This window comes from Lepidochelys kempii, chromosome 2 (assembly GCF_965140285.1).
Source record: "Lepidochelys kempii isolate rLepKem1 chromosome 2, rLepKem1.hap1, whole genome shotgun sequence".
Taxonomy (NCBI): domain Eukaryota; kingdom Metazoa; phylum Chordata; order Testudines; family Cheloniidae; genus Lepidochelys; species Lepidochelys kempii.
The window spans coordinates 153,605,957-153,631,408 of record NC_136381.1 but is presented as its reverse complement, the minus strand read 5'-3'; the positions used below and the strand labels follow the sequence as shown (position 1 = coordinate 153,631,408).

At 42.0% G+C, this 25,452-nt stretch overlaps 1 protein-coding gene across 2 annotated transcripts in view; it reads right to left on the bottom strand.

The window, feature by feature from the left end:
• The window catches only part of GABBR2 (gamma-aminobutyric acid type B receptor subunit 2), an 842,671-nt gene that overhangs the window by 438,697 nt on the left and 378,522 nt on the right, over positions 1-25,452 (bottom strand). For both annotated transcript variants that reach the window (XM_073332465.2, XM_073332464.2), the window contains exon 5: positions 8,949-9,014. In XM_073332465.2, coding sequence (XP_073188566.1) covers positions 8,949-9,014 — 66 coding nt within the window. The remainder of the gene's footprint in view (positions 1-8,948; positions 9,015-25,452) is intronic.

Sequence of the window (25,452 nt, the reverse complement as noted above, 5' to 3'; positions counted from 1 at the left end):
CAGCCGAGTCATGGGCAGCCAGACCTAGTAGTCAGAGCCAGAGTCTGCAGTCATGAGACAGGAGCCTTCTAGACCAGCATCTTCTAGACCCAGAATTTCCAGTTTGGGGAAAATTTAAATAAATAACTGGGTTCATTCCAATTCAGAACAAAATCAATTTTCAAAACGGCAAAATTGCCAGCAAACCATAAATCCCACATTCTGGCCAGCTCTAGTAATCAAACTGGTTTTTGCTCAACAGTCCATCCCCCTTGCTGAGTGCCTATGTGCTTTAAGTCCTATACACCCCTTCAGTCCATTGTCTTTCCCTCTAGCTATGCCTTCCTGACCTAAAGTCAGTAGAAGAATTTAAACAAAACAAAAGCAAAACTCATGGTACTAACATGATTTTTGTAGCCATCGCATTGTTCACTCTGCCTATTTGTTCTATCCATTTCCCCCCACCCTGTCTCTGTCCTGTCTATTTAGATTCTAAGCTCCTCAGAGCAGGGACTGTCTCTTATTCTGTTTGTACAGTAACTAGTGCTATGTGGCCCTGTTCTTGGCTAGCCCTTGGGCACTACTGTAATAACCATGATACATAAATAAACGAGTATTAACCCAAAAACCTTTATCTGTTATCAATAACTATTTACTAGTTATTAAACATCAGCCATGATACTGAACTTATTTACTGATAAGTCAGTATGTGATGAACATCTAATGAGCTAGGGACTTGACATTCTATACCCCAACTCGTAGAGCTACTATGTTCTATGCCACAGTATGCTCACTGCAGCAGTGAACAGAGAAAACATCCTTATGTTTAGGAAAGCAGGTAATTCATGTGTAGAATTGATTACTTGTGTTTCTGTATCCTTGGATGCGACTATTTGTCCACTATTGAAAGCTGTTAGGAAACTAGTCTGTGTTTTGAGAACAGAACAATCACAGATACAACACATACATCCTTCCACAGATCTCATAATTCTTTTTTAAATGTGGCTATATATTTTCTCTCTCTTGGTGTAAAGCCCTCTGTTGCAGCTGCAAATGCCCCTCCCTTTACCTCACCTACAGGGATGGGGGTGAGAGGGATTTTAGAGAGGTACAGGCAGGGAACATGGCTGAACTCCTCTCCACTGTGCCTCCATTAGCCTAGGAACCCTAAGGACAGATACATAAGTTAGAGCAGTCCCTAGGCTACTCCAACTTATGTCAGTGCTGAGGTCAGGAAACCATTACCAGCTCCCAAATGCCCTCCCTTGAGCCAAGCAGACACAAAACAGGGGAGATTCTAAACATCTCTCTGTGATTTAAATGCTAGAACAAAGTGCCTTGCATGTAAAGACAGTTTGAAGTTACTGTGGATTATGTTGAAGAGCATGTAGGGAGTAGTAGGGTAGGCCACAGAGGACAGTCCCATAACACACAAATGAACAGGGAAAGAATAGTATTTGTGATGGTTTTTTTTTTTCATTCCTAGTTTAAGAAAAGCACACATTTTTCTCTGATGTGGAATATGGGCAACACAGAGCACTGCAGGGAGTGTCTCAGAGATAATGCTACCACCTGTATAATCAGAGATGAGAAGAGAGAAAGATGAAACCTTTTTCATTGACATTAGGAAGCAAACAGACTTTTCTTCTGCTTCCCTAAAAAGTATCATGATACATCCCTGTCTTACCACTATTGCAACAGTGACAGCTGCTGAGTAAGAGTCAAAATATTTCCAAGTGACATATAGCAATCTAATTTTGAACTTTAGGTTTTTATTCCTTTTGCTGTGATGTATACGTTTCTGTTTCTCTATGCAAACACTGCAAGACTGCCTTGGGAGGAAAAAACAATTTTTGCTTTTTTATAAAAAGAGTCTAAAGTCAGATTTTGCCATTTTTGTTTTGCCTGCATTTTTTATTTGCAGCATTCACATAGGACCAACTCTGATTCACTTAGATTTCTTTAGATTAATTCAATATGAATACAAATTTTGGGCCCTTAAAATTTAGTTTATTCATTTCAATCAGATACTAATAAAGGTCCAAATACTGTTCCCTGTAATTTCAACAGGATCATGTGTGTATGCTCTGAATATGGATATAAAGTGTAAATTTGGGGTAAATGATTTAATTACATGATGATTTTGTACCAGTCTTTAATTTATACATACTTCTCTTAATTTCGGAAATCTTTGATTTTACATATTAATACTTGGTTTTGTTATGAATGTGTCATACAACTACAATATTCAGAAGAAGAGATTGTTTTGACTCTTCAGTTTTAATTATATGAATAGCACCATTTTGAGAAGTAAATGTAATGAGGATAGCTTCTGTAGTTAGTAATACTGGAATTCTCTCTTATTTTTGGCCACAGATTTCTTATTCTTTGGAAAAGGGAGGGGGGGGAAACCCAACAGCAAAAAACATACTCTGGCACCGCAGAAGAATTCCTGGATCATGGCCAGATACAGCAAGCCCTTAGTCTTTTTAGTAAAAATACCCATTTCAATGGTATTATTCACATGAATAAGGGCTACTTGCTTAGGCCCCAATTCAGGAAAGCACTTGAGTAGATACTTAACTATAAATATGGCCCTACCAAATTCACGGCCGTGAAAAATGCATCACAAACTGTGAAATCTGGTCTCCCTTGTGAAAACTTTTGTGTACTTTTATCCAATACTATACAGATTTCACGGGGGAGACCAGTGTTTCTCAAACTGGGGCTCCCAACCCAAAAGGGGGTTGTGGAGACTTCACAAAGTTATTGAAGTGTGGGTCACGGTATTGCCACCTTTACTTCTGCACTGCCTTCAGATCTTGGTGGCAGGACAGCAGCAGCTGCTCTGAAGGCAATGCCCCGCCAGTAGCAGCACAGAAGTAGGGGTGGCACCTTAAAGACTAACAGATTTATTTGGGCATAAGCTTTCATGGGTAAAACACCACTTCTTCAGATGCATGGAGTGAAAATTACAGATGCAGGCATTATATAATGACACATGAAGGGGAGGGAGTTACCGCACAAGTGGAGAACCAGTGCTGACAGGGCCAATTTGTTCAGGGTGGATGTAGTCCACTCCCAGTAACGGATGAGGAAGTGTCAATTCCAGGAGAGGCAAAGCTGCTTTTGTAATGAGCCAGCCACTCCCAGCCCCTATTTTAAAGAATCCTTATTGAGGTTACAGGAACAAAACACCCCGATGTGTAGAAAGAATAGTAAATATGGCAGGCGACTAGCATGGCTTAACAGTGAAATCCTTGCTGATCTTAAACATAAAAAAGAAGCCTACAAGAAGTGGAAGATTGGACAGATGACCAGGGAGAAGTATAAAAATATTGCTCAGGCATGCAGGAGTGAAATCAGAAAGGCCAAATCACACCTGAAGTTGCAACTAGCAAGAGATGTTAAGAGTAACAAGAAGGGTTTCTTCAGGTATGTTAGCAACAAGAAGAAAGTCAAGGAAAGTGTGGGCCCCTTACTGAATGAGGGAGGCAACCTAGTGACAGAGGATGTGGAAAAAGCTAATGTACTCAATGCTTTTTTTTGCCTCTGTCTTCATGAACAAGGTCAGCTCCCAGACTGCTGCACTGGGCAGCACAGCATGGGGAGGAGGCGACAAACCCACTGTGGAGAAAGAAGTGCTTCGGGACTATTTAGAAAAGCTGGACAAGCACTAGTCCATGGGGCCGGATGCGCTGCATCCGAGAGTACTAAAGGAGTTGGCGGATGTGATTGCAGAGCCATTGGCCATTACCTTTGAAAACTCATGGTGACCGAGGGAGGTCCCGGATGACTGGAAAAAGGCTAATGTAGTGCCCATCTTTTAAAAAGGGCAGAAGGAGGATCTGGGGAACTACACACCAGTCAGCCTCACCTCACTCCCAGGAAAAATCATGGAGCAGGTCCTCAAGGAATCAATTCTGAAGCACTTAGAGGAGAAGAAAGTGAGCGGTAACAGTCAGCATGGATTCACGAAGGGCATGTCATGACTGACTAATCTAATTGCCTTCTATGATGAGATAACTGGCTCTGTGGATGAGGGGAAAGCAGTGGACATGTAATTCCTTGACTTTAGTAAAGCTTTCGATACGGTCTCCCACAGTATGCTTGCCAGCAAGTTAAAAAAGAATGGATTGGATGAATGGACAATAAGGAGGACAGAAAGCTGGCTAGATAGTTGGTCTCAATAGGTAGTGATCAACAGCTCGATGTCTAGTTGGCAGCCAGTATCAAGCAGAGTGCCCCAGGGGTCAGTCGTGGGGCCGGTTTTGTTCAACATCTTTATTAATGATCTGGATGATGGGATAGATTGCACCTTCAGCAAGTTCACAGATGACACTAAGATGTGGGGAGAAATAGACACGCTGGAGGGTAGAAATAAGGTCCAGCATGAGGATTGGGGCCAAAAGAAATCTGATGAGGTTCAACAAGGACAAGTGCAGAGTCCTGCACTTAGGATGGAAGAATCCCATGCACCGCCACAGACTAGGGACTGAGTTCTGCAGAAAAGGACCTAGGGGTTACAATGGACGAGAAGCTGTTGGAGTCAACAGTGTGCCTTTGTTGCCAAGAAGGCTAATGGCATTTTGGGCTGTATAAGTAGGGTCATTGCCAGCAGATCGAGGGACGTGATCATTCCCCTCTGTTCGACATTGGTGAGGCCTCATCCGGAGTACTGTGTCCGGTTTTGGGCCCCACACTACAGGAGTGATGTGGAAAATTGGAAAGCATCCAGAAGAGGACAACAAAGATGATTAGGGGACTGGAACACATGACTTATGAGGAGAGGTTGAGGGAACTGGGATTATTTAGTCTGCAGAAGAGAAGAATGAAGGGGGATTTAATAGCTGCTTTCAGCTACCTGAAAGGGGGTTCCAAAGAGGATGGATCTAGACTATTCTCAGTGATAGCAGATGACAGAACAAGGAGTAATGGCCTCAAATTGCAGTGGGGGAGATTTAGGTTGGATATTAGGAAAAACTTTTTCACAAGGAGGCTGATGAAGCACTGGAATGCATTACCTAGGAAGGTGGTGGAATCTCCTTCCTTTGAGGTTTTTAAGGTCAGGCTTGACGAAGCCTTGGCTGGGATGATTTAGTTGGGAATTGGTCCTGCTTTGAGCAGGGGGTTGGACAAGATGACCTCCTGAGGTCCCTTACAACCCTGATATTCTATGATTCTATGATTCTATTCAAGCCCAAATTAATGGTGTTAAATTTACAAATGAATTTTAGTTCTGCTGTTTCTCTTTGAAGTCTGTTTCTGAAGTTTTTTTGTTCAAGTATAGCTACTTTTAAATCTGTTATATAATGTCCAGGAAGATTGATGTGTTCTCCTACTGGCTTTTGTATGTTACCATTCCTGATGTCCAATTTGTGTCCATTTATTCTTTTACGTAGGGACTGTCCAGTTTGGCCAATGTACATGGCAGAGGGGCATTGCTGGCACATGATGGTATATATAACATTAGTAGACGTGCAGGTGAATGAGCCTCTGATGGTGTGGCTGATGTGGTTGGGTCCTCTGATGGTGTCGCTAGAGTAGGTATGGGGACAGAGTAGGAAATGAGGTTTGCTACAGGGATTAGTTCCTGGGTTAGTGTTTCTGTGGTGTGGTGTGTAGTTGCTCGTGAGTATTTGCTTCAGGTTGGGGAGCCGTCTGTTAGCGAGGACTGGCCTGCCTCCCAAGGTCTGTGAGAGTGCGGGATTGTTTTCCAGGATAGGTTGATAATGTGCTGGAGAGGTTTTAGCTGGGGCTGTACATGATGGCCAGTGATGTTCTGTTATTTTCCTTGTTGGGCCTGTCCTGTAGTAGGTGATTTCTAAGTACCCATACCACTCTGTCAATCTGTTTCCTCACTTCCCCAGGTGGTATTGTAGTTTTAAGAATGCTTGATAGAGATCTTGTAGGTGTTTGTCTCTGTTTGAGGGATTGGATCAATACCATACTATGCCACCCTTATTTCTGTGCTGCTGCCTTCAGAGCTGGGTGGCCGGAGAGTGGTGGCTGCTGGCTGAGGGCCCAGCTCTAAAGGCAACAGCACAGAAGTAAGGGTGGAAATACCATATCATGCCATCCTTATTTCTGCATTGCTGCTGGCGGCAGCTCTGCCTTCAGAGCTGGGCTTCTGGCCAGGAGCCGCCACTCTCTGGCCACCCAGCTCTGAAGGCAGTGCTGCCACCAGCAGCAGTGCAGAATACTGCAACCCCCTTACAATAACTTTGTGACCCTCCCACAACCCCGTTTTGGGTCAGGACCCCTACACCATGAAATTTCAGATTTAAAATATCTGAATTGTGAATAGGTGAATTTTTATTGGACTTCTGTGCTAGTCATGGATTATCCATAATGAATACCATGTTCAAACACAAGGTTACTTGTAAATGTACTTGGTACCAGAACACCTTGGGCTGAAGATCGATGATCAGCTTTAAAGTCGTCTTGTCAGACCTAAAGCCATATGTTCTGAACACTCCGGTGAAGAGAGGGGCAGAGCTGGCAACTGATCACCACTTGGTGGTGAGTTGGATCTGATGCATGAGATGCTGACCGGATAGACACAGGAGGCCCGTATGATCAGTGCACATTAGCTAGGAATGCCTCATGGAGGACCCTGTGCAGAAAGACTTCAATTCCCTTCTCCGGAAGAACTTCTCCTGCATTCTGGGTGAGGTCTTGGACATTGAGTCTGAGTGGACTGTTGAGGCAGCCACGAAAAGCTGTGACCTGAAGGCAGTTAGTATCTGTCATGGTGGCACCCTACGACCCACTGGTGGACTCCAGTGGTGAGGGAAGCTGTCAAGTCAAAGAAGGAAGCCTTCCGAGAAATGCTTATGAAATGGACTCCTGATACAGTTGAGAGGTACTGGCCTCAGCCCCTGGCGGTTGTTGAAGCCCAGGCTTGGGGGGAATTTGGAGAGACCATGAAGAATGACTTCCAGATGGCCTCAAAGGTGTTCTGGCAAACCATTCATTACCTTAGGAGGGATCAGCAAGATGTTGCCCAGGCTGTACTCAGCAAGGGTGGTGAAACACTGACCTTGACTAAGAAGATCATAGAGAAGTGGAAGGAGCACTTTGAGGAACAAATCAACCCAATGTACACACCCCCCTTTCAGGAGGCAGCACCGGAAACCTCCAGTGAGATCGGATCTATTTCTGATGCTGAGGTCGATACGGCAGTAAAGTGCCTTCGTAGTGGTAATGCAGCAGAGGTGGGCGAGATTTGCCCCGGAGATGTTGAAAGCACTGGACAATGCTGGGGGGTCATGGTTAATGTGCCTCTTCAGTGTTGCATGGAAGACAGGTGCAGTATCTCTGGCCTGGTAAACCGAGATGGTGGTCCCACTCTTTAAGAAAGGAGACCAGAGAATGTGTTCCAACTATGGGGGGGGGGATCACACTCCTCAGCCTCCCCAGCAAAACCTATGCCAGGGTGCTGGAAAGGAGGTTGCGCCCATAAGTTGAACCTCAAATTCAAGAGGAACAATGAGGATTCCTTCCTGGCAGTGGAACAATGAACCAGCTCTTTGTTCTCTCACAGATACTCAAGGGCTCATGGGAGTTTGCTAATCTGGTCTACCTTTGCTTTGTAGACCTAGAGAAGGCATATGACCGTGTTCCCCGAGATGTCTTGAGGGAAGTACTGTGGGACTATGAGGTGCCTGTATCACTTTTTCATGCTATTTGGTCCCTCTATTTTTGGAGTGAGAGTTGCATTCACATTCTTGGCATTAAGTTGAGTTCGTTCAAGATGGACATAGGACTCTGCCAAGGATGCGTCTTGTCCACACTCCTGTTCATGGTTTTCATGGACATCAGTGCATCTGGTACAGGGACTCGGAGGTGACATCTATGCTGTTTGCAGATTATGTTGCCCTTGCTTCTTCAGACTGTGATCTCTGGTGCACACTCGAACATTTAGCTGCAGAGTGTGAAGTGGCTGGGATGAGAATTGGCAGTTTGGAGGTCATGGTCCTCTCCGAGAAGAAAGTGGACTGCTCTCTGCAGGTGAGGGGGGAGCAACTGCCCTAAGTGGATGAGTTCAAGTATCTAGGGATCTTGTTCATGAGTGATGGCAAGTGGGAGTGTGAGATCAATCAGTGGATTTGGTGTGGTGGTGGCAGTGATGCGGGCGCTGTACTGATCCGTGATGGTGAAGTGGGAGCTGAGTTCTTAGACGAAGCTCTTGGTTTACAGGTCACACTATGTCCCCATCCTCACTTACGGTCATGAACTTTGGGTAATGACCAAAAGGATGAGATTGCGGGTACAAGTGGCGGAAATGAGGTTTCTCCACAGGGTGGCTGGGCTTGCTGTTTGAGACAGGGTGAGGAGTTTGGCTATTTGGGAGAGCATTGGAGTACAGCGGCTACTCCTCCAGATCGAGAGGTGCCAGCTGAGGTGGGTTGGGCATCTGATAAGGATGCCCCCTGGGAGGCCTCCATTGGAACTATACTGGGCACATCCCACTGGGAGGAGGCCCTCAGGCTGACCCAGGACATGCTGGAGGGATTATATCTCCCGACTGGCCTGGGAACAATGGGGAATCCCCCAGGAGGAACTGGAACCTGTTGCGGAGGACAAGGAGGTCTGGTCCTCCCTACTCTCCATGCTGCCATGACCCTCACTAGGAAAAGCGGCATAAAGGAAAAGGAAATAGGAAATATCTGAAATCGTTAAATTTATTATTTTTAAAATCCTATGGCCGTGAAATTGACCAAAATGCACCATGAATTTGGTAGGGCCCTAACTATAAACCCATACTTGAGTCCCACTGAAATCAAGTGCTTACATGTTTTTCTGAATAGGGATGGATTTAAACATGTGCTGAAGAGCTTCCTGGAACTGAGGCCTTATAGGTTTGCAGAGTGGCCCACAGAATAGCAATTCGAGTTTTCAGATGTACGTTTATTGAAAGGTAATTCATTCTTTCCCCAAATATGCAATTAAACATCTTTACTTACACAACAGAACACTTTTGCTGCCATTTGCTCATCAAACTGGCCAAGGATTATCCGAACATCATTACCCTGTGGACAAAATAACGTATCTAAGTTTAATGCAGTCACAGGCCTGGAATAAACTATATTCAAAATTATTTCTTCTTCTAAGCGCCCAATTTTGCCACACTTACTCAGACTGAGGAATATTGTATTTTTGAGTAGGCCCTTTGAAATCACTGTGACAACTTGCAGAGTAAGGTAGAACATAACAGGTAAGATCCTCAGCTGCGGGTAAAAGCCATTTTGGAGCTATGCTAATTTACACCAGCTGAAGATCTCGCTCATTATGAATAAAGGTGGCAGAACTACATTTCAAACAAATAATTGAGAAATAACAATATTGAGAAGAGAATAGTAACTTATTTTGTATAGCTACATATTACTATTCAATAATACTAAGAAATAGCACAGATCAAAAGGATGATTTGCTTTGTCTTAATTTTGCACTTAAAAAGCAATTGCAAATATCTACGGATATATATTTTACAGTACACAGTCAATGATTTCACCTTATCAGTCAACATAGACAATGGACGCTTGTAAATGAGAACACACATTCACCAACTTTGATAGCTCCTAGAGGTTTTATTCATATTGCTACTCTTTCCATAGACGGTAGAACACATCAGTGCCGGGGGCGGGGCGGAGGGTTCTTTGGGAATCCACAACTGAAGTAAATAGTCAGTGAAGGCCATTTTGCCTTCATGCCCAGAATATGTTAATGAAATTTTCAGATGACTTCAGAAACTGTAGCTAACTTTCTGTTCACGTGTGAAAAAATAGTACAGATAAACATTAAACACAGAGCAGTCCATTACAACTCTCTGTAACTTAATACTGCAATTATTTTCACAACAGATGGATGTGATCAGACAGGGTTTGAACAACTTGCTTTTTTTTTTATGGGTAGTACAAAATGGTTTGTTAGCTTGCTAGTGCCACTTTTTTTTGTGAAACAAAATATCAATTTGAGTTTAAATGGTGGAAATTATTTAGCTTTTTATAGATTTTATAGATAATATATCTCATCAAGAGGTATGGTCTGTAAAGAACTATTTTACTCTTAAAATTATCTGAAGCTAAATAGTTTTTAACATTTGCAAGTTTTACAGTACATGATTTTCTTTGGATGTTCTTAACCTGTGCAGTTTCACTAAGCTTATTTATTTTGTTTACTTAATCACACAGTAATAAACTACTGTATCTGAAACAGATACATTTAAAATCTAAATCCAATTAGCTCACATAAAACCAAGAAAAATAAGTTATTTTTATTAAAAGGAGTCTTATTCATATGAGCCCAAAAATGTTTGTTAAAGACAAAAGGGAAAAAATATATATGACAATGAAACAAACACACACCTCAATCAAGTTCTGTACTTTAAAAAATTATAAAACTATCCTGATTGTTTTGAGACCCTTAACTGAATTGTCAGACTTCTGTGCACATAAAATCTCAGCTTAAACATTATAGTATCTAAAAACTAAACTGAACTAAAATAAAATTAATAAAAAAATTTGCTGAAAACAAAAAATGAAACAAACAAAACCTGTTAAAGTTGAAATTTGAGACCCATAAAAATACAGTAATTACATTATAGTTCCCACAGCAACAAAAACACATCTTTAAAATGTGTTTTCTTGTTGTTTCATAAAACAGAAAGTATTTGAGTCACTATCCTTTATATATATATATATCACCTTTGGACTGAGAACAATCATAGGAAATTTCAGCCCAAAATATTAAGTTGTTAGTCACTGAGAAGACAAGTTTGAGAATCTTATTCTTTACTGTAGTGACTCTATAATTATTTTATTGCAAAATATTATGCAAATTGCAATACACATTATGTCCTCTTCAGTAATACCCTTGTCCTTTTTAAATATCCTCGTTGCCTACAGGGGTTCTCATTATACTGATATCACTGTGTAATTAGTTTGGCAAACAACATATAGCCTGAAATCTTTCTACTTTGAACACGAGTGTGTGTTCTATGTTTGCTGTTTTTGCAAGGAAAGAAACAAACATTCAAGAAATTCCTTTATTAAATGTTTACGAAATGAGGCCAGATTGTTAAAATAGCTCAGCACCCAACCACTGTAATCTAGGCACCTAAAAAAAGTGACATGATTTTTCAAAAGAGCATTTAGGAATCCAGTGTGGTGTCTAGAGGTGAGGCCAGCTGTCTCTTCTCCTGCCTCCCTCCAGAGTTAGGGAAGTTCCTGTTTCATGTCGTGCTCTCAGAGAGGGTTGGGGAATAAGCTACTGGGGCTATGTGTTATCTCTGTGGGATGATTGTGGGGTTATGTTCTCTCACTTCCTACCACTCCCTTGAACAACTGTTGTGGGAGCTTTGGTTCCATATGGTTGCCTAAGGGATTTAAAGCAGAAGAGGCTTTATGAGGAAGGTGTTGCTAACATAAGAGACAGCAAAGAAGAAGGCACAAAAGCACTTGCAGGAGAAGTGGAGAAATGGATGGTACCACCAGCAAACCAGAATCAGGGACAGAAGCTACTGAACATACAAGAGTAGATAAATAGAGAGGGGCAGGGCTAGGGAGGATGTCTAAGGACAAGAAGCATGAATTTAATTTAAGTTCTGAGCACTCACAGCTGCCAAGTCAATTAGAGCTGTGCTTTGAAAATACTGAAGTGCTTTAAAATACTAAGTACTCTGAAAAATCAGGCCAAAAGGGGGCACCTAACATTAGTAGACAATTTTGGTATTAATCTCTCTGTCCCTCAGTTCCCCAGTTGTAAAAGGAGAATAATAATACCATCTGTTCTCACAGGGGTGTTGTGCATTAGTGTTTCTCTCTCATTAGTGTTTGGGAAGCACTCAGATGCCATGATGACAGCAGAAATGTCCAGGAGGAAATTAATAATTTTGTATACAGTGCAAGTTCGGATGGTAGTTAATAAGATCTAGGGACACACATTGAATGAGGAAAATAAAAAGAAATATTAAATAATTGCCTGTTCATAAATGAGTCAGGAATCCTGTGAGGGAAAAATAGGATGTTATCATGTCATTAAAGACTGTATCATAAGGAGGCCGAATTAAAGTTGCATGGGTAACCTTAAATCCAGCATTTCCTAACTTTGAAGGGCTTGACTTTGCGACCTGAATATTCTTTTAATGTAGGATTTTTGGATGTAATCTACATAGAGGAAAAAAGAGGACAGAAAGAGAGACAGACAGATCTTTTGGTGCTGTACAGCCAATTCACACTGCACAGCCTCCATAATCTTGCTGTAAAATAAGAACACAAGAACTTAAGAACGGCCATACTGGGTCAGACCAAAGGTCCATCTAGCCCAGTATCCTGTCTTCTGACAGTGGCCAATGCCAGGTGCCCCAGAGGGAATGAACAGAACAGGTAATCATCAAGTGATCCATCCCTTGTCACCCATTCTCAGTTTCTGGCAAACAAAGGCTAGGCACACCATTCCTGCTCATCCTGGCTAATAGCCATTGATGGACTTATCCTCCATGAACTTATCTAGTTCTTCTAGTTCTTTAACAATCTGAAGAAGGATCACCCCAGAGTAAGGATGACCATCCAGTGGGATAGAGCCAATGCAGGGCTCTTATGTCACACACTTTGCCTGTTGCTGGTGTGGCAGGGAAAAAGGGGCATAGCTGTAGAAAAGGGGATGTGGCATTTCTGTTCCCCCGTGGCCATTACGGCCTGCAGCAGAAACACTGGAGTGCAAATGTGAGCTGTAAACCTCTGCCTTGCACTCTGCCATTTTGACATAGCCAAAGATCTGGTCCAAGATTAATTACCTCCCAGTGCTCAAAGGCAATTACTGCATGTAAAAAATACTGATGCAATAAAAATAATATAATGCCCACATAATGTTTATATGGCTGATTTCCCAGAACGGCAATCTTAATTTTTGCCTTGGGTTCTAGCCTTAAGGATAATCCCCTTAATCTTCCCTTTACCCCGCACCGCTCTCACAGCCCCTCCTTTTGGACTCAAAGATTAAGACAGAACTAACTTCAGAGCCAGAAAATTCTGCTCTAAATCAACCAGAGGAATCATCAATGTGTGACACGAGGCATTTGATCCCTGCAAAGGATGAACATAACATACTAATTTAACAGTAGTCCCCATTCCTGAAGAAATGGATGACTGGGCCCACAAATTAGAACAATACATATCTCTATTATTCAGGAACTAGGCTCACCCAGAATACTGTATTTTTTAATGCTTTCAACCTTAATTATGTATAAATCTCCAGAGAAAATGCGACTTTCATGAGTAAACTGGCGGTTGCCCAGCTTTGCAAACTTGCTTTATATTACTGTTACCCCAGCAACATAGCTTGTGAATCATTTATTAACCATTGTGAGAAACACATTTTCAAATCAAGCCAAGGCAATCACTCTCCTTTTCATTTACTGAGGCAGTTAACTGAAATATCAAATCAGGAGATGGGAAAATCCCCATGTCACAGTGCTATAGAAAACAGAGGGCCAAATCCAGTGGTGATGTCAAAAGCAGTGTGAGATACATGAGAGTAAAGTCAAGTTCATCAATTTGGTGTTCCCTGGGAACTGCCATTCTTTCTATCTCTATCCCTTCCCTACCTACATAGGATAAGTAGGTGCCCTACCCACATTCTTCATTCATGCTCTTCCACTTTAATCCACTCATTGTGCCCTGCTGCTGGCTGACCTTGCTTGAGCAAGTCACTTCACCTCTCTGTGCTTCTGTTTCCCCATCTGAAATATGGGGAAAATGAAACTGACCTCTTTCGTAAAGCATTTTGAGATGTCTAGATGAAAAGTGCTGTGTAAGAGGTAGGTTATTATTTTTGTTATAGGCAGGGCTAGTAGTAAATCCTGTTATTAAGATTGCCTCACATTTTAGGCCCTGTTTTCAGTTGCCAGACTTTAATCATTTGGGCCAGGTGTCTATGGTAGGTATTATTAATATTGTTGTTGTTGTTTTGGAAGGCGAGGAAAGGAGGAGGGAATTTCAGCCAAAACTATTGAGATGTTTCTGAGGAAGAGGATAGGGAAAACCTGCAGTCAGGCTTGGCTGTTGAGGGGCCCTCAACAACTGCAGCTTTGATCCCTGCCATCTTGGAGGTGGTAGACAGTCTGTTTCCTACAGCTGAGTATTTTTAAACTCAGCCAAAACAAAGGCTCAGGGATAGTAACATCTGCTAGTAGGAAAAAGCATTAGGCTAGAACCCATGGATTCTAAGGATAAAGACACCAATCACCTGGGATAATCAATGTGCAAGGTTTATTCCTTGGCTACACTCAAAGTAAAAACTGCCAGCTATCAACCACTGTTGGCAATGTGATTTCCTTGCATAGACCTCACTATTGCCCTGGCACTAGTGGTCTTTCAGGGGGTTGATACAAAATTTATAGCACTACCCATGGGATCTAGAACAACTCTTGCTGATTTCCAACAGGCAGGAATATTCCATCTTCCTTTGAGAACAGCTCACTGTTACACTGAGCTAAAAAGCAGCCTACTTGACAGGACAGCCTTCACATACTTTCATATACTGATCTGTGGTCTAATTGAATACATCCTTGGTTTGTGTGGGGAGAGACATCTATCAGATAACATTATATTCTGCACTCTCTCCTTTTTATAGCACCAAAGATTTTCACCAAATGGTTTGCTGTGATAACTATTTTTCTCAGAGGTCAGATCATCTATGCCTGTATTTAAACTCTGGCCGTCAGTACAGTGTGCATATTGTTGCTATCCTAGGAACTTTGTGTAAACAAGGAATGGTTTATTTTCATCCCCACACAAGAGGGGGAGTCACTGGAGTCCTCAAAACTGCAAGACTTTCCTGCCAAAGGACTCATTCAGCTAGGTGATACCTGTTATCAGGCTACATGTGAAACTTCTGTGGGATTGCTTTTAGATATACCACCATCATCTGAACACTAGGAACACCTAAAACATAATGGTAATAATAATGGTATGGCCCAAATATTCCTGAATGTGATAGATGACAGATTTCTTCACAAAATAGTCACTGAACCAACAAGAGGTAATGTCATTTTAGATTTAGTACTGGTAAGTATTGAGGAAGAAATGGTTGTAGAGGATAACCTTGATTTGAGTTAATTCCGTTTAAACTAAATGGAAGGATAAGTAAAACAAGTCCTGCAACTTGGGGTCTTGATTTCAAAAGGGCAAACTTAAAAAAAATAAGGAAATTAGTTAGGGAAGTTGACTGGTTTAAAGAACTTCAGGATCTGAATGTGGAGGAGGCTTGCAATTACTTTAAATCAAAATTGCAGAACTATCTGAAACCTGCATCCTAAGCGAGTGGAAAAAATTCTTAGGGAAGGGTTGCAGACCAAAATGAATGAACAAGCATCTAAAAGAGGTTATTAAGGGAAGCAGAAAGCATATGCAGAATTGAAGATGTGATGGATCAGCAAGGAAATCTACCTTTTTAGAGGTCAGAAAGTGTAGGGGAAAAGTGAGAACCAAGCACAGTTGAACCTGACAAAGGAATTTAAAACCAATTGTAATTGATTCTATAGCCATATAAATAAAAAGAAAACAGGAAAGAAGAAGTGGGACCGCTAAACACTGAGGACAGGGTAGAGATTAAAGATAATCTAGATATAGCCCAACACTTCAATTTTTAATAAGAGTGAAGAGGAGCTTGTGGGCAGTGGCAGGGTGGCTAATGGGAACGAGGATATGGAAATAGAAATGACCACATCTGAGGTAGAAGCCATACTCAAACAGCTTATTGGAACCAAATCAGGGGGCCAGGATAATCTCCATCCAAGAATGTTAAAGGAACTGGCACATGACATTGTAAACCTAATAGCAAGGATTTTTAAAGAATATGTAAACTTGGGGGTCATGCCCTATGATCGGAGAAATGCAAATATATGTTTAAGAAAGGGGGGAAAAAGGTGATCTGTGGCTGCTGAGCAACTCCGGGGTCCCTCTGTCGCCGCTGCTGGTGACTGGGAGCTGAAGTTGGGCACTGGCTGCTTCTGGCCGCTGAGCCACTGCAGGGGGGACCCCTGCCAGCGGCGGCAGCTGGTCAGCTCAGGGGTCACCACCGATGGTGGCAGCTGGTCAGTCACTGGAGGCTGGGCTGCTGCAGGGCCCCCGCTGCTGGCCACAGCTGGTCAGCTGCTGGGGCGCCCAATGTCATGAAGGTCACTGGAAGTCATGGATTCCATGATTTCCACAACACAAAATCTTAGCCTTATTTATAATATCTGTGTTACATATCGCAATGTAATATTTGAACATTTCTCTTGCTTGCTTTAACCTTGAAAATAACACTAATTTCCTTTTCCTGTTTAATAAATCTTCACATAGTTTACTACAGTATTCGCTACATGTGTTGTGTTTGGTGTAAGGCCAAAGCATACTTGACTTGGGGTAAGTGATTGGTACTTCGGGTTTAGCAGTAACCTGAATATTGCCAAAAGAAAAGGAGTACTTGTGGCACCTTAGAGACTAACCAATTTATTAGAGCATAAGCTTTCGTGAGCTACAGCTCACTTCATCAGATGCATATCGTGGCCATGATTCTTGGTGTAAGGGGCCATCTATCACAAAGATATGCTCAGCTGGGAAGCAAGACAAACCAGAGTACCCCATGGGGACTGTCTGTGACTCTGTGTTAAGACTGTCAAAGTGCCTATGTAGTTTGAACTTGGTGCAGTTGGTTGGTGAAAACTAAGTTTACAACTCACAACCAATTTGGGATTTGTGCCTTGGTATTTTACAGTCCACCCTGAGATTGGTACTCGTGCTCTTGTGTCACCATTGGAAGCTTCACAGGAGTAAACAAGAGGGTCTTCCTTTGCTTTAAACTTGGACTATTTATTATACTTGGAACAGGTAAAACTGTCTTTGTGTTCTGTCAGGGTGCGTTTGGTTGCAAATTTTCATCCTCTGATGCACAGGATGACAGTCTTTGCTTACCTTGCAGTTGCAAAGTTTTTAAAATAATTGCTCTAGGGCTGCTTGGGTAGTTGCTGTGCTGTGATAGCAATGGAAAAAAAAGAGACTGGATTCTCCATTGCAATGCATGGAGTGTGCTATGGTTACTATAACAGGGCAGGTTCTGTGGACACAGGGAATATTCCTTTGGTGAGTAAATCTCCTCTGCCCTGGGATTATAATCTTGACTCCATGAAACTGACTGTGCCTCTGGACAAAAACTGATCAGATTGCTTTCTGCTCTATATCTCTGTGAAGATGATATTCATTACAGTCAGAACTTCAGCCCTGATGGTAAGTGAGATACAGGACTATGGCTAATCCTCCCAACACCATATTCAATACAATAAAATGTGGTCATAAGAACATAAGAATGGCCATACAGGATCAGACCAATGGTGCATTTAGCCCAGTATCTTGTCTTCCAACAGTGGCAGAGCCAGATACTTCAGAAGGAATGAACAGAACAGGGCAATTATTGAGTGATCCATCCTCTGTCATCCAATCTCAGCATCTGGCAGTCAGAGGCTTAGGGACACCTAGAGCATGGGGTGGCATCACTGACCACCTTGGCTAATAGCCATTGATGGACCTATTGTCCCTGAAGTTATCAAATTATTTTTTGAACCCAGTTATACTTTTGACCTTCACAACATCCCCAGCAACGAGTTCCACAGGTTGACTGTGCGTTGTGTGAAGAAGTAATTCCTTCTGTTTGTTTTAAACCGCCTCCCTATTAATTTCATTGGGTGACCCCTGGTTTTTGTGTTGTATGAAGGGATAGATAACACGTCCCTATTCGCTTTCTCCACACCAGTCATGATTTTATACACCTCTATCGTACCCCCTCTTTTTGTCACCTCTTTTGTCACCTCTTTTCTAAACTGAACAGTCCCGGCCTTTTTAGTCTCTCCTCATATGGAAGCTGTTCCGTACCCCTGATAATTTTTTCCCCTTCTCTGTCCCTTTTCTAGTTTTGCTATATCTTTTTTGAGATGGGGCAACCACAACTACACACAGTATTCAAGGTGTGGGTGTACCATGGCTTTATATAGTGGCATTATATTTTCTGTCGTATTATCTATCCCTTTCCTAATAGTTTCTGACATTCTGTTCACTTTTTTGACTGCCTCAACACATTGAGCAGGTGCTTTCAGAGAGTATCCACAATGACTCCAAGATCTCCTTCATGAGTGGTAACAGCTAATTTAGATCCCATCATTTTATATGTATAGTTGGGATTATGTTTTCCAATGTGCATTACTTTGCATTTATCAACATTGAATTTCATCTGCCATGCTGTTGCCCAGTCACCCAGTTTTGAGAGATACTTTTGTAGCTCTTCCCAATCTGCCTGGGACTTAACCATCTTGAGTAGTTTTGTATCATCTGCAAATTTTGCCACCTCACTGTTTTCCCCTTTTCCCAGATCATTTATGAATATGTTAAATAGGAGTGGGCCCAGTACAGAACCCTGGGGGGCACCACTATTTACCCAGAGGTGCAAGTAAGCTGGTTCGGCAGGGCTGCTGATGCGGGGGGAGGGGGGGCAGCTGCCCCAGGGCCTGGCAATTTAAAAGGGCCAGGGACTCCCAGCAGTGGCCGCAGCTACCCTGGGCCTGGGGGAGTCTGGCCTTAGCCCCGCCCCTTCTGCCTGAAGCCCTGCCCCTTCTGGGGATTCAGAGCCACCCCCCCTGACCTTGCCCAGGACCCTGGCCGCCCTGCGTAAAAGTAAGTTATTTAAGTTACTTTCACGCCTGTATTTACCTCCCTCTATTCTGAAAACTGACCATTTATTCCTACCCTTTGTTTCCTATCTTTTAACCAGTTACTGATGCATGAGAAGACCTTCCCTCTTATTCCAAGACCGCTTACTTTGCTTAAGAGCCTTTGGCAAGGGACCTCATCAAAGGCTTTCTGAAAGTCCCAAATATACTATATGCACTGGATCATCGTTGTTCAAGTGTTTGTTGCAGGGGCACCATTTAAGGAGGGTAAGGAGGGGCTCTTACCCTCTCCTCGAGTTTCATACCAGAGGTCTGCTCACAGCACATGCCATAGCCCCAGACAGAGCTCTTAACTACACCATAGCTTGAGTGTGATATGTGATGAGTTCTGTGCTGCTCCCAGCTTCCGAGCTTGGGGCAGGGAGTTTGTTTATAGAGGAAAGCAGGGTGATTAAGATAGCAAAAGGCTTGTCATTAAATTAAATTAAGGATTGTTAGATGGTCCTGAAAGCATTGCCAGGCACTCTAGTGAACAGATACAAAACAAAGGATAGGAATAAATGGTCAGTTTTCAGAATGGAGAGGGGTAAATAGTGGTGTCTCCTAGGGGTCTGTACTGGGACTAGTGCTATTCAGCATATTCATAAATGATCTGGAAAGAGGGATAAAGAATGAGGTGGCAAAATTTGCAGACAATACAAGACTACTCAAGGTAATTAAGTCCAAAGCTGACTGCAAAGAGTTACAAAAGGGATCTCACAGAACTGGGTGACTGGGCAACAAAATGGCAGATGAAATTCAATGTTGATAAATGCAGATTAATGCACATGGCAAAATATAATCCCAACTATACATACAAAACGATGGGATCTAAATTAGCTGCTACCTGTCAAGAAAGAGATTTTGGAGTCATTGTGGATAGTTCTTTGAAAACAACGGCAATATATATATATATTGCCTCTATATTAATCCATGGTACACAAACATATTGAATATTGTGTGCAGATCTGGTTACCCCATCTCAAAAAAAGATATATTGGATTTGGAAAAGGTACAGAGAACAGCAACAGAAATGATTATGGATATGGAACAGCTTCTGTATGAGGAGAGATTAAAAAGACTAGGACTTTTCAGCTTGGAAAAGAGATGACTAAGTGGGGGAACATGATAGAGGTTTAAAAAGTAATGAATGGTGTAGAAAAATTGAATAGGGAAATGTTATTTACTCCTCCACATAACACAAGAACTAGGGGTCACCCAATGAAATTAATAGGCAGCAAGCAGATTTAAAACAAACCAAAGGTCTTTTTTCCCACAGTCAACCTGTGGAACTCTTTGCCAGGGGATATTGTGAAGGCCAAAACTATAACATGGTTCAAAAAAAAAAACTTGGTCAGTTCATGGAGGATAGGTCCATCAATGGCTATTAGCCAAGATGGGCACGGATGGAACACCATGTTCTGTGAATCCCTAGTCCACTGTCTGCCAGAAACTGCGAGTGGGTGATGGAGGATGGATCACCTGATGATTGTCTGTTCTGTTAATTTCCTCTGAAGCATCTGGTATTGGCCACTGTTGGAAGACAGGATAGTGGGCTAGATGGACCATCGGTGTTACCCAGTATAGCCATTCTGATGTTCTTATATATAACCCAGATGTATTCGTCCCCCACTGTAACACACTAGACCCCCTGCACCTCCCAGAGCTGAGATAGAACCCAGGAGTCCTCACAGGGTCTCTCTCTCTCTCTCTCTGCAGAGTTAATAACAAAGTAAGAATATACATTAAAATTTGAAACCTAACCAGTGTCCCTTAAGTGACTTGCCACAAGATGTCAGAACATGTTATTATTAGAGCTGAGTGGGTCTAATATTTATTTAATTTTCTTTCTTTTATATAGGAATTGGATACAATGCTCCTGTCAGCTAATTACTAAGTTATGTGCCAAAAAACTAGAGTTTTCAAGTGCCTAAATAGCTCCTGGAATCACAGCTAAGGTTGACCTCCCTACCAAAATCTGAAATAGTGCCCCTGGTTTGTTGACCCCCTCAAAGAATTCTAATAGATTGGTGAGGCATGATTTCCCTTTACAAAAGCCATGATGACTCTTTCCCAGCAAATCACGTTCATCTATGTGTTTGATAATTCCATCCTTTACTGTAGTTTCAACCGATTTGCCTGGTACTGAAGTTAGGCTTTACGAGCCAGTAATTACCATCATTGCCTCTGGAGCCTTTTTTTAAAAAATTGGCATTACTTTAGCTATCCTCCAGTCATCTAGTACAGAGGCTGATTTAAGTGATAGGTTACATAACACAGTTAGTAGTTCTGCAGTTTCATGTTTGAGTTCCTTCAGAAATCTTGGGTGACTACCAGCTGGTTTTGGTGACTTATTATTGTGTAATTTATCAATTTGTTCCAAAACCTCCTTTATCGACACCTCAGTCTGGGACAGTTTCTCAGATTTGTCATCTAAAAAGAATGGCTCAGGTGGAGGAATCTCCCTCACATCCTCTGGAGTGAAGATCGATATAAAGAATTAATTTAGCTTCTCCGCAATGGTCTTGTGTTCCTTGCTGTTAGTGTTGTGTCTTTTGCTAGTTGCTCTTCAAATTCTGTTTTAGCCTGCCTAATTATACTTTTACATTTCACTTGCCAGAGTTTATTCTCCTTTCTATTTTCCTCTTGAGGATTTGACTTCCAATTTTTAAAGGATGCCTTTTTGCCTCGAACAATCTCTTACTTTGTTGTTTAGCCATCAGAGCTGGTGATAGGCATAAGCAGACTAAGCAATTGCTTAGGACCCTGAGCAGCTCAAGGGGCCCCCTTATTAATTATTAGTATGTGTTGTGTGCAGGGGTGGGGGAAAATACTTCTGCTTAGTGCCTCCAACGGGCTAGCAATGGTACTGTTAGCCATGGTGGCATTTTTTGGTCCTCTCACTATTTTTTTGTATTTGGGGTATACATTTCATTTGAGCCTCTAGGGTGTTTTTAAAAAGCTGTTTTTAAAAAGTTTCCATGGAGCTTGCTGGCATTTCACTCTTGTAACTGTTCCTTTTAATTTCTGTTTAACTAGCTTCCTCATTTTTGTATAGTTCTCCTTTCTGAAGTGAAATGCTTCTCTGGTGGGCTTCTTTGGTATTTTCCCCCTGCATGAGGATGTTCAATTTAATTACATTATGTCACTATTACTGAGCAGTTCAGCTATATTCTCCTCTTGGACCAGATCCTGTGTGCCAGTTAGGTCTAAATCAAGAATTGCCTCTCCCCTTGTGGGTTCCAGGACTAGCTGCTCCAAGCCATTAATGGTGTCTAGAAATTTTATCTCTGTATTCCATCCTGAGAGGACGTGTTGCCAGTCAATAAGGGGATAATTGAAATCCCCCATTATTGTTGAGTTTTCTATTTTTATAGCCTCTCTAATCTCCCAGAGCATTTCATAATCACCATCACTATCCTGGTCAGGTGGTCAGTAGCATACTCCTACCACTATACTCTTATTATTCAAGAATGGAATTTCTATCCATAGAGATTATATAGTACAGTTTGATTCATTTAAGATTTTTACTATATTTAACTCTATACTTTCATTCACATATAGTGCCATTCCCCCACCAGCCTGACCTACCTCTGTCATTCCTATATATTTTATACCCTGGTATTACCATGTCCCATTGATTATTCTTATTCCACCAAGTTTCTTTCATGCCTATTATATCAATATCCTTATTTAATACCAGGCACTCAAGTTCATCCATCTTAGTATTTAGACTTACTGTATTTGTATACAAGCAATTATAAAATTTGTCAGCACGTAGTTGTCTACCTTCCTGTGTTGTAATTGAATGGGACTTTCCTTTGACTGTGTCTTTTCAGCTCCTACCTGTACTTTATCAATGTCTATCCTTTCCTCTTTACTAGGATATAGAGAATTCCTGTTAGTAGATCCTCCACAAAGGGATAGCACTGTTCAAACCATGTGCTTCTCTGCACCTGTTGACTTTCCCCCAGCTCTTAGTTTAAAAAATCATCTATGACATTTTTAATGTTACATACCAGTTCCGTTCCATTCTGTTTTAGTTTAGGTGGAGCCCATCCTTCCTGTATAGGCTCCTCCTTTTCCAAAAGGTTCCCCAGTTCCTAATAAATCTAAAACCCTCCTCCCTACACCATCGTCTCATCCACACATTGAAACCTTGCAGTTCTGCCTGTCTACCTGGCCCTGCATGTGGAACTGGAAGCATTTCAGAGAATAATATGATGGAGGTCCTGGACTTTAATCTCTTAGCTAGTAGCCTAAGTTTGGCCTCCCATCTGAATCTTCATCCTACACCCTGTTTAAAGAGGTGTCAGATTTCCATCTCTTTCAGAACACTTGCTTGTCTGTATTTCCACAAACCTCATTCACATCTACTGAAGTAGGCACCATATTTTAGATTACCACAATGTCTCTGCATGAGACAAACCTATCCACAAGTTTTCCAGACCTTTGAAACCTATGAGGCTAAAATTAGGAGTCAGTCCATCACAGCTGTACAGTTGTCAGAATGAATCAGACTGTTGCATGATTGTTGTGAATTTGCAGGTGTTCAGCCACCTGGAGATGTCAAAGTGCTCTCAATTAAGCCTGATATAGTTTCCATGGCAAGCTTTCACACTGTCTTCTTCTTAGAATGCTGAATGGTTCTATTTAATCTCTAGATGTGACTTCAGTAACACTTTTGCTCAGTGACTCAGGAGAGCAAGAGGTGCAGTCACTTCTAATACACTCTGGACAAAGCATATAGAATTAATGCTCATTTTGGAAGTTCTTCTGACCTTATTCACCTAGAACTCCTCAGCCTAGCTTCCTGAGGGCTGTACCAGGGGTGCTGGAACAATTTTTATAGTGGGGGTGTTGATGATGGAAACCATTTGTTTGGTGTTTGTTATTACTACTTCAAGAAAGAACTATGTCAGCCCCCCTAGTTACAGTACCACCGGGTTGTACTGCTCACTAAACAGGTGGACATATGCAAAGGAGAACTGATGACGAAGAAGAAGAAAGTTACTTACCAATAACTGAGTTATTTGAGATGAGCATCTGCATATTCACACACCCTGCCCACCTTCCACACTTTTTTGGAGTCTTAAGTTAAGACTTCCCAAATTAGTGAAGTGAAATGAAAGGTGGTTGGGGCCATCCTCACTTTTATACCCTTGGAGGTCTCAGGCAGAGAGGGGAGGTAGGATGGACAAGCAGTTCCAACAGATGCTGCTGAACAGAAGATTTCAGTGGCTCCCAGCACAGGCACCTTGATTACATAAGCAGGAATATGCAGGAGCTCACCTTAAACAACTCCAGTTACCAGTACACAATCTGCATTTTTCTTGTCTCCAATTGCTGAAGGCTGCTAGGTTCCACTCAGGATCTGTGGTTCAGTCCAGGGATTGCTGTAGAGCTGCCTTGATAGACATAGTCTTCTTTGATTTCATGTATAAATCCTTCAGTCAGCTCCTGAGGTTTACCTTAGAGTAGCAGACCCTGAAATCCAGCTCGTTGATCTAATCCCAGCCATTTATTTTTGAAGCCTGCTCAAAATAGCTGATCCAATCAGCCACTAGGCTTTAAGGCCTTTAAGAACATTGTAGTAATGGTGCCCCATGCATAAATTGTAGTTTTTATAATGCCTTTTACATGATTGATTGTCAGTTTTGGAAAGCAATCACAGATAGAGGGCAAGAGCCTGGAAGGAGTGGATTTCAGTAGGAATTGAGGATGATCAGTGCCTTGTGGGATCATAGCAAAACAGTGGCATAGCTGGAATTTATAACTCAGGGTCTCCTGACTTGCAGGTCTTTGTGAAGACCACTAGACTGTTGCCATGTACTAGGCAAACAGGAACAAAACACTGTCCAGCACTACTTTAAGCTGCCGTTTTTTTCAGCACTAAGGCCAAACTAGGTTTCTGATCTTGGCAGATGAGATAAATCTTATGTATTCCTTAGACACTATGATACAGAAGATATTTCTTTTAGGTTCTCTTCCATTTGCTGGAAGCTGTCCATTAATTAATAAAATGGAAACTGCGGATATAAGGTGGTGAAGACAAGCTGTTCTACTATGTAAGATAGCTCTCTACTAACTTGATCGAATTGCCTCAGGGTATTCCCATGACTTTGTGCTAGTCTCTGTTCCATCTGTAACATCAATCCCTGGATTTCATACGCAGATTGCATAGCAAGCAATGCCTCCTTCTCCTTAAGTGGTGTAACCAGATTCCCGAACATGTTAAAAAATAGAGTACCAACAAATTTTGATCTAGAATAACCTTTTGTTTAGTGTGTTTCAGAAGTTCAGTTGCTCTTATTGACTGACTAAATCTGTAGGCCTTTTTACAATGATGTTGATTGGTCCAGAAGGACCTAGAAATCAGCCAGCTCTCTATAACTAGGGATTCCTCTACTATGGCAGAGCCACAAATTGGCTCGTATGCCTTCCACCCCATCAGCATTTGGCAATGGGAATGTGGTAGAGGCAAGAATGTGCATGGCTGAAGAACTATTGCATTCTAGTAATCCTGCGCTTATGGACAGCTTGTCAGAAACTGGTATGCTTTACAGGACTGTGCAGGCTTGTCTAAAATATGCTAGAATCAGGGCCTCCATTGAACCTACCCCACAATTAGGGGAGCCACAGGCAGATCTCTTGCTGCTTCCCTTTTTAGCTGTATCAAGGGGAAACTAGGAGCAGCTGAGAATGTAAGCCATGTATGTGTACATACT